The 16,239-nt window shown below is 42.1% G+C and overlaps 1 protein-coding gene across 5 annotated transcripts in view; it reads right to left on the bottom strand.

The window, feature by feature from the left end:
• Nucleotides 1–15,746, bottom strand: part of LOC124802999 — a 196,410-nt gene extending 180,664 nt beyond the window's left edge. For all 5 annotated transcript variants that reach the window (XM_047264102.1, XM_047264103.1, XM_047264104.1 and 2 more), the window contains exon 1: nt 15,644–15,746. In XM_047264102.1, the coding sequence (XP_047120058.1) occupies nt 15,644–15,743 (100 nt within the window). In that variant the 5' untranslated portion in view covers nt 15,744–15,746. The remainder of the gene's footprint in view (nt 1–15,643) is intronic.
• Nucleotides 15,747–16,239: the final 493 nt, after the last annotated feature.

Genomic DNA, 16,239 nt, shown 5'->3' with positions numbered 1-16,239 from the left:
CTGAGAATTGAATGGATGCGTTAAGTCCACTTTTTAGAAATTTAACTTATAAGTGGTTACATTTTGTTGTCAAGCCTGCTCCTGTTGTGCTGGATCTATTCTGTATGCTTTTATTTTCAAGACCTAATGTGAACCACTGCATTTGGAATTTTCACTTAATTCCTCATACCTTATGATACATCGCTCTGTCATCAAGCTGAGTTTGTCTTCTGTTTGGAAACATCTGTTTCTTCTCTTTTCTTCAAGATGTTATTCATGAAGGTTAAAAATATTGTGCAGGTTTTTAATGTTTATGTCCACCAGATTAACTGTTTCCTTTCTGCAATTCTTAATAAAATACTCCTGCCCCGTGTTTGCAGACTGCCTATAATATGCTTGTCTGTTCTCTTTTAGAATACTGCTGTACAGTGTGGGATCCTTACCAGCTAGAATTGATGGAGTACGTCAAAAAAGTTCAAAGAAGGGCAGCACCTTTTGTATTATTGCAAAATAGGAGATAAAGTGTCACTGAAATGATACAGGATTTGGGATCGACTCATTAAAACAAAGGCATTTTTTTGTTGTGGAGGAATCTTCCCACAAAATTCCATTAAGTTTCTCCTCCAAATGCGTTTATATATATAGACAGACTTGGTGTGACTTTGTTTTAGTTTTTATTAGTTTTTATGTATATGACAGTTTCCTAAGCTGAGAGGCCAAGAAATTCAATGTAGAGATGCAGTAAGTCAACACAAAATCCTTAAAACAGAGACACGTCCTTTCATCTTATTCCTATCATTTGCATTTCAAGCTGATACAAAGTCTGTACTGCAACTCTGAACTATGCTTTGCTATTCTCTGTTTTGCCTAATACATTTGCTACTCTTTGCCTTATTCCAGTTTTTGAGTTTGCCCGTGTGAATCCATGTCAAGGCCTGGTCTTCCACTATCTAAAAGTTACGATCCTTTAACTCAGGCAGAAAACTGGTATCATTCTTACAAGATTGATACAAAATTTGTGAAGACTGTTATTGGTATTTCATCCTCTGTCAAATAATGTTGGCTTACTCTGTCTTATGTGTAGCTGGTGCACACCTCCAGCTGTGTGTTAAAACATATGCTTTCTTTGACATTGTTTTGGCAAACACCCACACATCTGCAGTCACTGGGTGCATACCCCTGCCCCCTCTCTCTTTATCTCTCTCTTCCTCCTCCCCCCCCCCCCCAACCCACCCCACATGCATCTTGCAGTACTGCATCCTCTCCCCTCTCCTCCCACCTCACACTTTGTAGTGCTCCAACCACTTCAGTAATCTGTTTCCACTCAGACCCTCACCACAATGATTTTTCTGATCTTTGCTGATAATACCTCTGTTTATCTTACAACTGAAATTTTTGTTATAGAGAAGATACTGGAATGCCCAAGTTTTTCAGCTTCTTAGAGAAAATACCACAAAATTCAGCTTCTCTGGTTGTGCCTTAGAGGCATGTTGTCTCAGATTATTATTGTAGGCTTATGCCTTTTCTTCACTACAAACAGAATACTGTAACACTACCATTTTGGCTACTGTCAGTCACATTTGAAGTGAAGCCACCAGAATTATTGAATATGTAGTTGGTCTGGTTTTTAACATTGTAAAATTGTTCATATTCAAGTCTTTTAAGAGGCACTCTGATCAATGCCACATTCAATCTCTGTTCAGTAGCTGTCAATTAGTCACTGCCAAGCCACATAGAGTACAGCCAATTGTATCGAGTCAGCCTCTGCTTCAGCACTCACTGAAAGAGGTTACAAGAGTCAGCAATTAGCCACAATCGAGTTAAATCAGTATGAATGAGCCTACGTTCAGCCACCATTATAGACAGTTCTTGTGGAGTATTCAAGCAGTACAGATGCTGTAGTCACTTTTCTGCTTAATTATGTTTGAATAATACTGCCATCTGTACAGCTTATTTTTAACTCAGTATAGTGTATATAAGATGCTGACCTTAGCAAATTTTGAAACTGCAAGCTGATATGTATATATCACTGTGAAAATAACTGTTCAGAGGTCACTCTTTAAATACTTACAGTGATGCCTCAATTATTTTAAACTGTTGAATAAGAGAAAAGATGTAAATCAAGGCAATTTGAGGATGATATACTTACAGTGTAGGTCACTAGTTCTATTCCAGCCTCCTGCAATTACTTATCATTTAATGCATATGATTTCGGGAAGTTTCTACAACTTATTTATGTGTGGAATTTTGTTATTTATGAGAACATTCTTTTTATATATAAGAGTGAGGACTCTTAACTGAGGCAGCCAGTTCCACCCCACACATACTTTGTACATGATTGATAAATGTGCTTTCAATGTAAAGTCTTAATTCTTGTTAAGAACACTGCTCCCATAACTGGTACTCAAGATAATGGACATACTTTGCCAAAGTGATTTTTTTAGTGATACCCAGCAAGCTTGTCACTGGTAAAAGTATTCACTGCATTTGTTCCTTAAGTGTATAAGTGAGATTTTAAATGCATGAAGGAAAAAAATGGAATTTGAATACTGGTGGTGGAATAAATTTTCACCATAGTTATTCAAGTGATAAGGGGAGGAGAGGTAGTGACAAAGTTCCCCACCATTAGACTTTGTGCCATTGTCTTGTATTAAATTCCAAACCTCTCTGTGGTAGGTGAGGGAGTGATGTCATTTGACTCTGTTGGAAATGGAAATGCCGTGTGGCTAGGGCCTGATGCCACTTCAGTGACTTGCATGTCAATGGTTATGAAATGATAATGAAAGGACAACACAACACCCGGTCCCTGAGCCGAGAAAATCTCCGACTCAGTCGGGAATCAAAAAAGGGCTGTTAGGTATGACTTTCCATTGCGCTGACCACTCAGCTACCAGGGGCAGATATTTGACTCTGTTGATTGTGATCTGCCCATCAGATGGAGACATTAAACTCAGCAACCCCCATGTTATTTGAGAGGGATAGGCCATGTGCCAGTACTGGGTTTCACCCTCTCTCTTCTCTCATATCACATAACACAGACATAACAACACTATACACATATTGATTACCATCACCTACACTCGACAGATGCACTTATAACACAACTCTCACACACCACAAGGAAATGGGTCATTTTAGACAGAGCATGAAAACCCTTTTGGATTAGGCAACAGAACGGCTCCCCAAGATCTCCCAGTTCACAAAGCCATACAAACCTTTTTTCTCTTTAGTACAATGTTTGTCATCACATATGATTATGTTTTAATTAAATTGTTTACGAAATATGACAATTCATTCACCTAAAATTTGGAGAAGTTATCCATTATCACCAGGAGCTTCAAGAATGATTGACGACTGTATGAACATCAATTTTATATTGGTCTGGATTGTGGAGTGAATTGGTTTTCCAAGCAAAATCTGTTATGTAATCCAAAGTACACACCTTCAGTGAGAAGAGATAGGATGTTCATATTCACAGGACATGTACATTAGTATGTTCTGCAGAAATGATTAGCATTTGAACCATGTAGGCCTGTGGGTTCAAGCTCAACACTGATATGGCAGCACAACACTGCCTTTCAGTAAAATGTGCCTGCGGCTCTCATTGTCATTATAAACTGAAGGTAAAGGATCAGTGTGACTTGAGCACATGTGCACGATGCCTCATAGGTGCATGCACAAACTGTACTGTCAAATTAGAGAGCTTTAAAGAGGGCGCATTTTTGGCATGAGAGAATATGATGTGTCCATCCAGGAAATTGCTGCCTGTTTGGGACAAAGTGTTTGGCAGTGCAACGGGTGTGTGCAGAATGATTCATGGAATGCATTAGAACATGAGGAGATGGGTCAGGATGCACCACCCAGACTACCACTCGAGAAGATCGGTACCTCATCCGAACGGCACTGCAGGACAGATCTGTGTCCTCCTCAACTCTGGCACAACAGTGGTACAGTGTTACACATTGTACACTATCAGGTGTGACAGTCTGTAGCCATTTATTATGGCAGGGGTTATGTACACTTCATCCACTTCTCCATCCTGCTAGATGGCAGTGGTGTATGGAACAACGTCACTGGGGAACAGGAATGGCATCAGATAATGTTTTAGAATGAATCCAGGTTCCATTTATTTGAAAATCATGGCTGCATTTTGGTTCACCACAGACATGGGGAGTGTCATCCCAGTGACTGCGTTTGCACAAGACATACAGCACCACAACAAGGCCTTATGGAGTGGAGGAGTGGAGTGCAATTGGGTACAACCACAAATCACAGTTGGTGCAGGTCCAGGCCAGTGTAACCAGTGTGACCTATGTGAATGACACCCTGTGACCTATAGCAATACCCTTTCTGCACAACACCTCAGATGCCATTTTTCAGCAAGACAATGCACGACCACATGTTGCTGCATGATCACATGCCTTCTTGGTGTCACAGGATGTTAGGATGTTAGTCTGGCCCACCAGATCACAAGACTTGTTGCCAAATGGGAATGTGTGGGACATGGGGATATGATGGGTGGAGCACTGTAACCCAATGCCAACCACCACAGATGAACTTCGGAACCAGGTAAATGCTGCATGAATGGTTATACCACAGGACACAATTCATGTCATATACACATCAATGCCATTGCTTTTGGAACAAGTTAGCAAGGCCCATGGAAAACACTGTGGCTGTGAGGCAACAGGACACAGGCCAAACCGAGGTGAATGAAATGCTAATCGTTTCTGCAGAACATATTAATGTACATGTCATGTGAACATGAACGTCCTATCCCTAGTCATTCAAGGTGTTCTTTGTTTTCTGAACATGAGTGTAGAATACATTCAGTTAGGATTGTCAAAGAATATATATACTAAATCTGTGAAACCTTTGGTTAATTATATTGATAACAACTCAACTGGGAGAGAGATATGAATTATACCTGTGGAAATATCTCTTTTATAATAGAGGGAAACATTCCACATAGGAAATATATATCTAAAAACAAAGATGATGTGACTTACCAAACGAAAGAGCTGGCATGTGTCTGTGTATGTGCGGATAGATATGTGTGTGTGTGTGCGCGAGTGTATACCTGTCCTTTTTTCCCCCTAAGGTAAGTCTTTCCGCTCCCGGGATTGGAATGACTCCTTACCCTCTCCCTTAAAACCCAAATCCTTTCGTCTTTCCCTCTCCTTCCCTCTTTCCTGACGAGACAACCGTTGGTTGCAAAAGCTAGAATTTTGTGTCTATGTTTGTGTTTGTTTGTGTCTATCGACGTGCCAGCGCTTTCGTTTGGTAAGTCACATCATCTTTGTTTTTAGATATATTTTTTCCCACATGGAATGTTTCCTTCTATTATATATATACACTCCTGGAAATTGAAATAAGAACACCGTGAATTCATTGTCCCAGGAAGGGGAAACTTTATTGACACATTCCTGGGGTCAGATACATCACATGATCACACTGACAGAACCACAGGCACATAGACACAGGCAACAGAGCATGCACAATGTCGGCACTAGTACAGTGTATATCCACCTTTCGCAGCAATGCAGGCTGCTATTCTCCCATGGAGACGATCGTAGAGATGCTGGATGTAGTCCTGTGGAACGGCTTGCCATGCCATTTCCACCTGGCGCCTCAGTTGGACCAGCGTTCGTGCTGCACGTGCAGACCGCGTGAGACGACGCTTCATCCAGTCCCAAACATGCTCAATGGGGGACAGATCCGGAGATCTTGCTGGCCAGGGTAGTTGACTTACACCTTCTAGAGCACGTTGGGTGGCACGGGATACATGTGGACGTGCATTGTTCTGTTGGAACAGCAAGTTCCCTTGCCGGTCTAGGAATGGTAGAACGATGGGTTTGATGATGGTTTGGATGTACCGTGCACTATTCAGTGTCCCCTCGACGATCACCAGTGGTGTACGGCCAGTGTAGGAGATCGCTCCCCACACCAGGATGCCGGGTGTTGGCCCTGTGTGCCTCGGTCGTATGCAGTCCTGATTGTGGCGCTCACCTGCACGGCGCCAAACACGCATACGACCATCATTGGCACCAAGGCAGAAGCGACTCTCATCGCTGAAGACGAAACGTCTCCATTCGTCCCTCCATTCACGCCTGTCGCGACACCACTGGAGGCGGGCTGCACGATGTTGGGGCGTGAGCGGAAGACGGCCTAACGGTGTGCGGGACCGTAGCCCAGCTTCATGGAGACGGTAGCGAATGGTCCTCGCCGATACCCCAGGAGCAACAGTGTCCCTAATTTGCTGGGAAGTGGCGGTGCGGTCCCCTACGGCACTGCGTAGGATCCTACGGTCTTGGCGTGCATCCGTGCGCCGCTGCGGTCCGGTCCCAGGTCGACGGGCACGTGCATCTTCCGCCGACCACTGGCGACAACATCGATGTACTGTGGAGACCTCACGCCCCACGTGTTGAGCAATTCAGCGGTACGTCCACCCGGCCTCCCGCATGCCCACTATACGCCCTCGCTCAAGGTCCGTCAACTGCACATACGGTTCACGTCCACGTTGTCGCGGCATGCTACCAGTGTTAAAGACTGCGATGGAGCTCCGTATGCCACGGCAAACTGGCTGACACTGACGGCGGCGGTGCACAAATGCTGCGCAGCTAGCGCCGTTCGACGGCCAACACCGCAGTTCCTGGTGTGTCCGCTGTGTCGTGCGTGTGATCATTGCTTGTACAGCCCTCTCGCAGTGTCCGGAGCAAGTATGGTGGGTCTGACACACCGGTGTCAATGTGTTCTTTTTTCCATTTCCAGGAGTGTATATATATATATATATATATAATAGAGGGAAACATTCCACGTGGGAAAAATTATAAAAATCCTCAATCTTTCCTCTCCCACATCCACACCTGTTGTTCAGAGCATCCTCCTACAGGCCAACCGCAAATTAGAACAGCATGCCACCCTCCACCTTAAAAAACTATCCAATCTCCTGGTTTCCCACCTCCGGAAAGGCAACTCACTCACCCTTCACAACCTTTCCAGCAAACCTCAACCTCCTCTCATTGCACACAAACCCAGTCTCTCCTATCTACTCAATCTCCCACTTCCAGCTCCACTCCCTCCAAAACCCCAAAATTCCAATCAACGCAATCTGGAACCACAACACCCCAATTCAGTAGTTAACCTTTCCTCCAAACCTCTCTCCCAATCCGAAACCTCTGTCCTATCCAAAGGCCTCACCTTCAGCCCCACTCCCAGATTTAACCAAACAGCCCTCGTCAAAGATTTACTGTCCTACACCCGTACTCTCTGCTGGAAATATCACTTTGCCACGAAGAAAAATGATCCTAATCCTACTCCTAATGATCCAACTCCCCAAGACACTATCCAAATTGAACCATACCTGGAACAGTTCCGTCCTCCGTCACAGCGGGACCCACCTCCTCTTCCTCCAAATCACCCTCTCCTAACCTTCCAGGAATTTCTGACTTCCAGCCTTGCCTCTCAATCCTTCTTAAAAAACCTTAATCCTACTCCCAACATCACCACTGCTGAAGCCCAGGCTATCCGTGATCTGAAGGCTGACCGATCCATCGTCATTCTTCCGGCGGACAAGGGTTCCACAACTGTGGTACTTGATCGTCGGGAGTATGTGGCTGAGGGACTGCGTCAGCTTTCAGACAACACTACTTACAAAGTTTGCCAAGGCAATCCCATTCCTGATGTCCAGGCGGAGCTTCAAGGAATCCTCAGAACCTTAGGCCCCCTACAAAACCTTTCACCCGACTCCATCAACCTCCTGACCCCACCAACACCCCGCACCCCTACCTTCTACCTTCTTCCCAAAATTCACAAACCCAATCATCCCGGCCGTCCCATTGTAGCTGGTTACCAAGCCCCCACCGAACGCATCTCTGCCTACGTAGATCAACACCTTCAACCCATTACATGCAGTCTCCCATCCTTCATCAAAGACACCAACCACTTTCTCAAATGCCTGGAATCCCTACCCAGTCTGTTACCCGCGGAAACCATCCTTGTAACCATTGATGCCACTTCCTTATACACAAATATTCCGCATGTCCAGGGCCTCGCTGCGATGGAGCACTTCCTTTCACGCCGATCACCTGCCGCCCTACCTAAAACCTCTTTCCTCATTACCTCAGCCAGCTTCATCCTGACCCACAACTTCTTCACTTTTGAAGGCCAGACATACCAACAATTAAAGGGAACAGCCATGGGTACCAGGATGGCCCCCTCGTATGCCAACCTATTCATGGGTCGCTTAGAGGAAGCCTTCCTGGTTACCCAGGCCTGCCAACCCGAAGTTTGGTACAGATTTATTGATGACATTTTCGTGATCTGGACTCACAGTGAAGAAGAACTCCAGAATTTCCTCTCCAACCTTAACTCCTTTGGTTCCATCAGATTCACCTGGTCCTACTCCAAATCCCATGCCACTTTCCTTGACGTTGACCTCCACCTGTCCAATGGCCAGCTTCACACGTCCGTCCACATTAAACCCACCAACAAGCAACAGTACCTCCATTATGACAGCTGCCACCCATTCCACATCAAACGGTCCCTTCCCTACAGCCTAGGTCTTCGTGGCAAACGAATCTGCTCCAGTCCGGAATCCTTGAACCATTACACCAACAACCTGAAAACAGCTTTTGCATCCCGTAACTACCCTCCCGACCTGGTACAGAAGCAAATAACCAGAGCCACATCCTCATCTCCTCAAACCCGGAACCTTCCACAGAAGAACCCCAAAAGTGCCCCACTTGTGACAGGATACTTTCCGGGACTGGATCAGATTCTGAATGTGGCTCTCCAGCAGGGATACGACTTCCTCAAATCCTGCCCTGAAATGAGATCCATCCTTCATGAAATCCTCCCCACTCCACCAAGAGTGTCTTTCCGCCGTCCACCTAACCTTCGCAACCTCTTAGTTCATCCCTATGAAATCCCCAAACCACCTTCCCTACCCTCTGGCTCCTACCCCTGTAACCGCCCCCGGTGTAAAACCTGTCCCATGCACCCTCCCACCACCACCTATTCCAGTCCTGTAACCCGGAAGGTGTACACGATCAAAGGCAGAGCCACGTGTGAATGCACCCACGTGATTTACCAACTGACCTGCCTACACTGTGAAGCGTTCTATGTGGGAATGACCAGCAACAAACTGTCCATTCGCATGAATGGACACAGGCAGACAGTGTTTGTTGGTAATGAGGATCACCCTGTGGCTAAACATGCCTTGGTGCACGGCCAGCACATCTTGGCACAGTGTTACACTGTCCGGGTTATCTGGATACTTCCCACTAACACCAACCTGTCAGAACTCCGGAGATGGGAACTTGCCCTTCAGCATATCCTTTCTTCTCGCTATCCGCCAGGCCTCAATCTCCGCTAATTTCTAATTTCAATTTGCCGCCGCTCATACCTCACCTGTCTTTCAACTTCATCTTTGCCTCTGTACATCCGCCCCGACTGACATCTCTGCCCAAACTCTTTGCCTTTACAAATGTCTGCTTGTGTCTGTGTATGTGTGGATGGATATGTGTGTGTGTGCGAGTGTATACCTGTCCTTTTTTCCCCCTAAGGTAAGTCTTTCCGCTCCCGGGATTGGAATGACTCCTTACCCTCTCCCTTAAAACGCATATCCTTTTGTCTTTCCTTCTCCTTCCCTCTTTCCTGACGAGGCAACCATTGGTTGCGAAAGCAGAATTTTGTGTGTATGTTTGTGTTTGTTTGTGTGTCTATCGACCTGCCAGCGCTTTTGTTTGGTAAGTTTCATCATCTTTCTTTTTATATATATATATACAAAAACAAAGATGAATGCACAAAATTCAAGCTTTCGCAACAAACCGTTGCTTCATCAGGAAAGAGGGAAAGACGAAAGGAGGTGGGTTTTAAGGGAGAGGGTAAGGAGTCATTCCAATCCCGGGAGTGGAAAAATATATATATATAATGTAAATTAAGAGATACTGAAACAGTATGGTGTGTGTGTGTGTGTGTGTGTGTGTGTGTGTGTGTGTGTGTTTGTGCCTGTTTGTGCCTGTTTGTGTGTGTGTGTGTGTGTGTGTGTGTGTGTGTGTGTGTGTGTGTGTGTGTGTGTTCTATTTCGTTGGCACCAGTCCATGTCAATAGCTCAAGCACACTCTTTGATTCCTGTGTGGGTCTAGGTAGTCCCCAGATCAGCAAGAGGGCAATGAGTGCAGTGTATTTAGAGGCAAGCACAGGATGCTTGAGGAAGTTGTTTACCAGCCAACAGAAATGAGAGCTCTGTGGTCCAAGTGAGGTGTCAACACTGAATGTACACAGTGGCCTCACTCTCAAGTGTCTTGAACAGGTGACACCCGGCAGAATTCTATGATTTATACATCACTCTGTGGACAGAAGGAAGGTCAGTCAGACTGATGACCATAGATGTTAAGTCCCATAGTGCTCAGAGCCATTTGAAGGTCAGTCAGATTGGCTGTGACTGCAGTTCTTCTAACCAACAGTGAGACTCAATGTGGGTAGCTGAGAACTGTTTCACATGGGAATTACCCAGCACATTCTGTTCCCACCTTCATTTTTGTTCAGTTAATGTTCTCCTCTATAATTCTGTATGAGCTTTTGCTTGGAGAATTTGTATAAATTTTGGCTTTTGAAATTTTTGTATTTACACTGTCATCTCTTGGTGTCAATGGTGATGCTATGAATACATTTTATTGTGACCAATCTATGGGCCATGGCAGTTTCTGTTCTGTGTAAAATGCAGATTGGGCCACCTGCTATTTATTGTATATTGGTGCACTATGTTTTAGTCAGAGGTCTAAATTATGACATATTAATAAATTTTTAGTGTGGCCAGTCTAGGGGCTGTGATATTAGAAAAACTGCTATTCTGTGGGTAAACTGGAGATTTGATCAGTTTTGATTAGTTTTGATTTAGGTGTACTAATACACTTTGTTTCTGCTAGAGAGCCTTACCTTGATATACTGACATGTTTTAGTGTGAGCAATCAATGGGCCATTTTATGTGAATAATTGCTGTTCTGAGCAAATTACAGATTTGGCTGGCTGGTGTTTATTGTTTGTGGCTGTGTAATAATTCTCGCTATTCCACCCAGTGACTTAAGTTCTGGTATAAACACGCTTAATTAATTAAATATCTACATAAATACTTGTATATGAATACTTGTTCTAAAGAGGACTCTGGCTAAGTTGAGAATTGTACTATCCTGTGCAGCATCACTGATTCTGTATTTAAATCATAATCATGGTATCTGGATATGTTACCCTTCCTTTAATATCATTTGCTGGCCAGCGCTCTTTAGTTCAGTCACATACCTAGTGAGCTTGTTCTTTTACTTATAAGCCTCCTACAGCCACCTAACATAGCATAACTTTATGCTGCTTGAAACCTTTGGAGCACTGTTGATTCTTGGGTGTGCCTCTACCCATGTTTAAAAAGGATAAAGAAAAACAGAAGTTCTGTTAAGTAGATCTAGTTAGAGTAATTGTTTGCCTAAATCAATTTTCACCTTCCTCATAAATATTAGTTGTGCAGGAAAGGGAGTGATTCATATCAAATTATTTGTATGGTCACATGTGACCGACTTCACTAAAGTTCCTTTTGGCAAAATTATGTACATGTATTATGATTAATTTGTTTATGGGGATAAATTAAATGAGATCACCTTATCTGATACCTCTTGACTTGCTACACTAGTTGGCTCAAAATAATGTGCAAATATAATGCCAAATTGTTCTAAAGGGACTACAGCTCTTAGCACTGTCTCATACAATGTTTAGCCCTCTCTTGCAGCCTGACTTATAATATTTTGCCTTTGTATTTCTTTAACGTGCGGTGACCTTGTCTTTATACTTGGTTCACTCTGTGGAACATGCGAAATGGAAGAATAACTCGCCAGTTGCTCCACAAGAGGATTTATTTTGATGTATGGTACCTGCTTCAGCAGAAATTTCACAGGCTGTATGCCTTATCACTGTTGTTCAATCATTTTCATGAGAACATTAGTGAGCAAGTACATTTAAAATACCCCAAGACCTAGGTAAATTGACTTAGTTTGTGTGTTTCTATTGTGAATGTTTACCCTGTGCAACAAAGAAAATTCAAATGACACTTGCTATTATGTTGTAAAACATTTATTAATCTGACAGAAATATTTTTTTCTTGTAACAATAATTTTGAATAATCCTTGTAATTTGTCAAAGCCATTGTGTTACTGTATCAGATCACTTCAATTTGCAAATTGTGGCTCTGGATGTTCCTTATAAATGAGATTGATTTTTTTAGCAGTATACCTCTTTCTGTTCACTGGAGTAGCTTTGGATTTTGATCGTAACTGTTTTTCTGAAATTCATACTTGGCTGACATCCACTTGTACTGTTCAGTTTTAAATTGCGCAGTTGTATTAATAAATGTACTGAGGGTGACTAAATTGAATATTTGTTGTTACTGTGGTCTAGCACCTTATGGCGCCAAACACAACCCGGCTCCCTACCACTACACAGTGATTATCTATGTGTAATATACTTTTACCTTCTCCAATGAGTTATTTTATAATGCCTGCTTGTATGGGCAAATTTTCCTTCCATTGTTAATGTATTAACATTATAAAAAGAGTCTCCAGTTTACCATGTTGAGAATATTTGTGGTTATGAATTTATAAATCGATGTCTCACTAATAGAAATTCCAAGATCGATACAATAAACAAAAATGTAGTTTGTTAATCATTCACTAGTAGTTTATTGATGATTCATGCATAACAATATACAACAATACAGAGACAGTTTTAGCTTTGAAACTACTGCTCTATTTCTAACTGCAGTGAGACTGACTTTGTGTGGGGCTGCTCGGTCTGAGGGGAAAGTTATGTGACAATTTGGACGAAGGTAGTCATGTTATTTGTTACTTGCTGAGGAAGTAACATGTACTCTTGTTCCAAATAACAATGTCATCCAAGTTAAGACCTTAATTACTCACCCCTGTTTCTATTCACAAAACCCTTTTACTGTGTGGCAGTATTTTCCTGCATCTTATTTCTGAGATGGAAACTGCTGCCCCCCAAAAGCTTGAAGAACATTCCCAACCACACCTGAGGGAGCTATCATAGCTCTTCATCTTTCAGTCCTGTATGTGAGTATCTCCAGCCAGCAAATAACCTGTCAGTCCCCTCCAAAATCCTCCATCACCTCACTCAGCAGTCCCATTCTCACCCCTAGATATTGCTTTGCCAATCTACTCTACCTTCTTCAGCTCCTGAAACCTCTTTCATGCCTTGTAAGTTACAATGATCTGAATATCCAACACTCTCATCAATTTAGCTTTCTAAAATTCGCCCCCTACAGAAGATTCAGTTCTCTCAACAGGCCCTAGCGCAAAACCTGATTTAACCAAACTGGACTAGTGAAAGGTCTATTTTTCCTTACTTGTTCCTATGAGTAGAAGGAATTCTTTACTTCCCATATTACTGACCACAGACAGCTGAAAGAGCACAAAGAACATTGTTCTGAATTGTTCTCACTTGCCTTAAAAATTGTCCAAAATCCCTCCCACACAGTCACACTCTGACAACTATGCAAGGATTTCTCACCCCCAGTCTGGCTTCTACTTTATTCCCTAAGTTTCTCCTCACTATTCCAACATCACAGCTACAGAATAAACAGTTGTTCATGACCTTGAAGCCAATATTTAGCTTATAATTCTTCCAAAACACAATGTTCGTGACTGTGGTCTTGGACTTCGGAGAGTCTGTCTCTTACTGAGGATATCTGAAAACTACCCACCACATCACTTAGCAAACCTCTACATTTTCACAGCTTTCACCAATCCCATTTTTCAAAAATACCATCTCTGGGGCCTTACTGCCCATGAGAGTCAGTTCTGCAATGGGACGTAGGAGTTTGTCAAATATGACACTAAATTTGCCAGAGCTTTGCGAACAGTCCAGAAACAGCTTTCTGTGACACCAAAAAAGATACCATCAGTGTGAACCAGTCCCTTAACAGTACACCTCGTATCACTCAACAGTATCCAGGCCTTGAAAAGCTCAAGCACATACTGTGTCATGACTTCCTATTTCAACTCTTTTCTTAATCTTTCTTCACACAGGTCATTCACCTGTGGTCAACACAAGTGGAACACAAAATAAGAAGAATCACATGTGAAAGAAGCCATGCAATATATTGCAGTAAATATCAATGAAGGGATAACAACTAACTAACTGTTTACAAACCAACAAACAGTGGCTAACTGCAAACTCAAGCACCTAGTTTCTCAACATGCTCTACACCACAAATCTATGATTTCAAGAGTTTGATGAGTGCAGTGGTGCAGTCATTTGAGAGGACAATGGTTCAAATCCCTGTCCAGACACCCAAATCTAGGTTTTCCATAATTTCCCTAAATTGCTTCAGACAAATGTCTGGATGGTGCCTTCAAAAATGGCATGGCCAATTTCCTATGCCTTTTGTATATTGAGCTTCTACTCCTTCTCCAGTGACTATACAGTTGAAAGAACATTAAACTCTGATCTTCATTCCTTTTTCTCAGCAGCTACTTCAGTGCCCATGCCATTTTGATGCTTCTCCTAGCAACAGCTCCCCTGAAATACATAAGTAAGAACTATTCCTCCAGTATACCCTCCATTCTGAGAATCCCTTTGGTCCCAATCCTCTATATGTCCCTTTTCACATTTTTTAACTTATCCTTACTTTTTCCCTCTTGTCATTTTCTACACCATTCCTCCCCCGCCCAAATCCTTCACTTATCTTTCCCTTTCATTCTTTCCTCCCTCTCTCACTCTGTCTCTACTTCTTTTTCAGTTTTGTCATTATTTTTTCAGTCATTTTGCTATGGTTGCTGAGAACCACCTGTCTCTCACTCTATCATGTCTCTCATTGACTGCCGAGTCACTCATAAACAGTCAGTGTTACCACAGTTTCAGAAGATTATGTTTGGCTGTCTGTTTGATTATGTGTTTATGTGGAACATTTAAATTAGACAAAAACCTGAAGGCTAGTAATCTCTCAGTGAAGACATATGTTTCTAAGTCACTCAGCTATGAATGAATGATTGTGTTTCTTTATTTTTGTTTATGAAATCTATGTTAGAAATAGTTGTTAAAGTTTAAGCTCACCATCTGTCAGAATTGAGGTTAATTCGGATATATTAAGGTAATAACTGAAAATTCTGAGAAAGAGGATGCTCTCCAAATCTATAATAAATAACAGTACTGAAGAGGTCTTTGATAAGCATATATTTTAATTGTATTTTTCAGCCTCATATCACAAATAGGTATTATGCTTTGTTTCAATTACTTGGCAAGTAGTCTAAGGTGATTTTCACCAGTCTGATGATAACTTGTTAAGAGATTAAAACTGTTTATAACACTGTTTATGTCTCTAAAGACTGAAATATACATTAAAAGAATTTTGTTTACAAGATGGTCACTGGGTTCCGCTAATGCACTATATCTAGTCTCTGATATGCACAATGGTGATATTTGCTTTTAAGACTTTTATAGTACTTTACTTGACCACTATATTATTATGTCCCTCTAAAAAAGCCTAATCCAATGCAAACCTTCAATAACAAAAGAGCATTCTTGATTAAATTTTAAGGTTCCACTTATAATTCACACTGGACCATTTGTAACAGCATAAATTTTCAATGAAATTGCTTACCTTTGTAGATATTGTGTCCATTTGCAAGGGCAAGAACACCAAACTCACTGAAGGAAGCCACCAGTAGCAGCCAACCAGAGAGAAACTGCAATAGCAGCATTCTTATTTCTGTAAGGAATTAAAAATTGATATGCTCTTGAATGCATTATATACAACCAGTTAATTAATAAAAAGATATAACAGTGATAAAGTAAGCAGTTAGTAAGAGATTATTGTGTTTTAATGTTTTATGAGGTGTCTGGATAGTGCCACTAAAGACTGTATTTCAAGAGATTAATATGAGAAGAATGACATTTTTAACAAAATAAACTGGGTCCTTTCATAAAGAAATCTTTATTTTACCAAATTTATCCCTATTTTCATCACCATGAGTTAAATTTCTGAATATGGTGCAACATCTCAGTAGCATAGATACTGGTTACAGCAGATTTTGATGCAGTATATATTTATGCAGTTTATATTAATAAAAATAACTATATCTGTGTATGTACACTCCGTGTCTCCTCCTAAACCACTGGATTGAATTCAACCAAACAAAGTACATGAATCACTTACTATCTGTAAAGAAGCTCTGTTGGGATAAGAACCACCTATCT

Source organism: Schistocerca piceifrons, chromosome 6 (genome assembly GCF_021461385.2).
Source record: "Schistocerca piceifrons isolate TAMUIC-IGC-003096 chromosome 6, iqSchPice1.1, whole genome shotgun sequence".
In the NCBI taxonomy this organism is placed as follows: Eukaryota; Metazoa; Arthropoda; class Insecta; order Orthoptera; family Acrididae; genus Schistocerca; species Schistocerca piceifrons.
The sequence above is the reverse complement of the archived record's forward strand: the minus strand, read 5'-3'. Positions and strand labels throughout refer to the sequence as shown.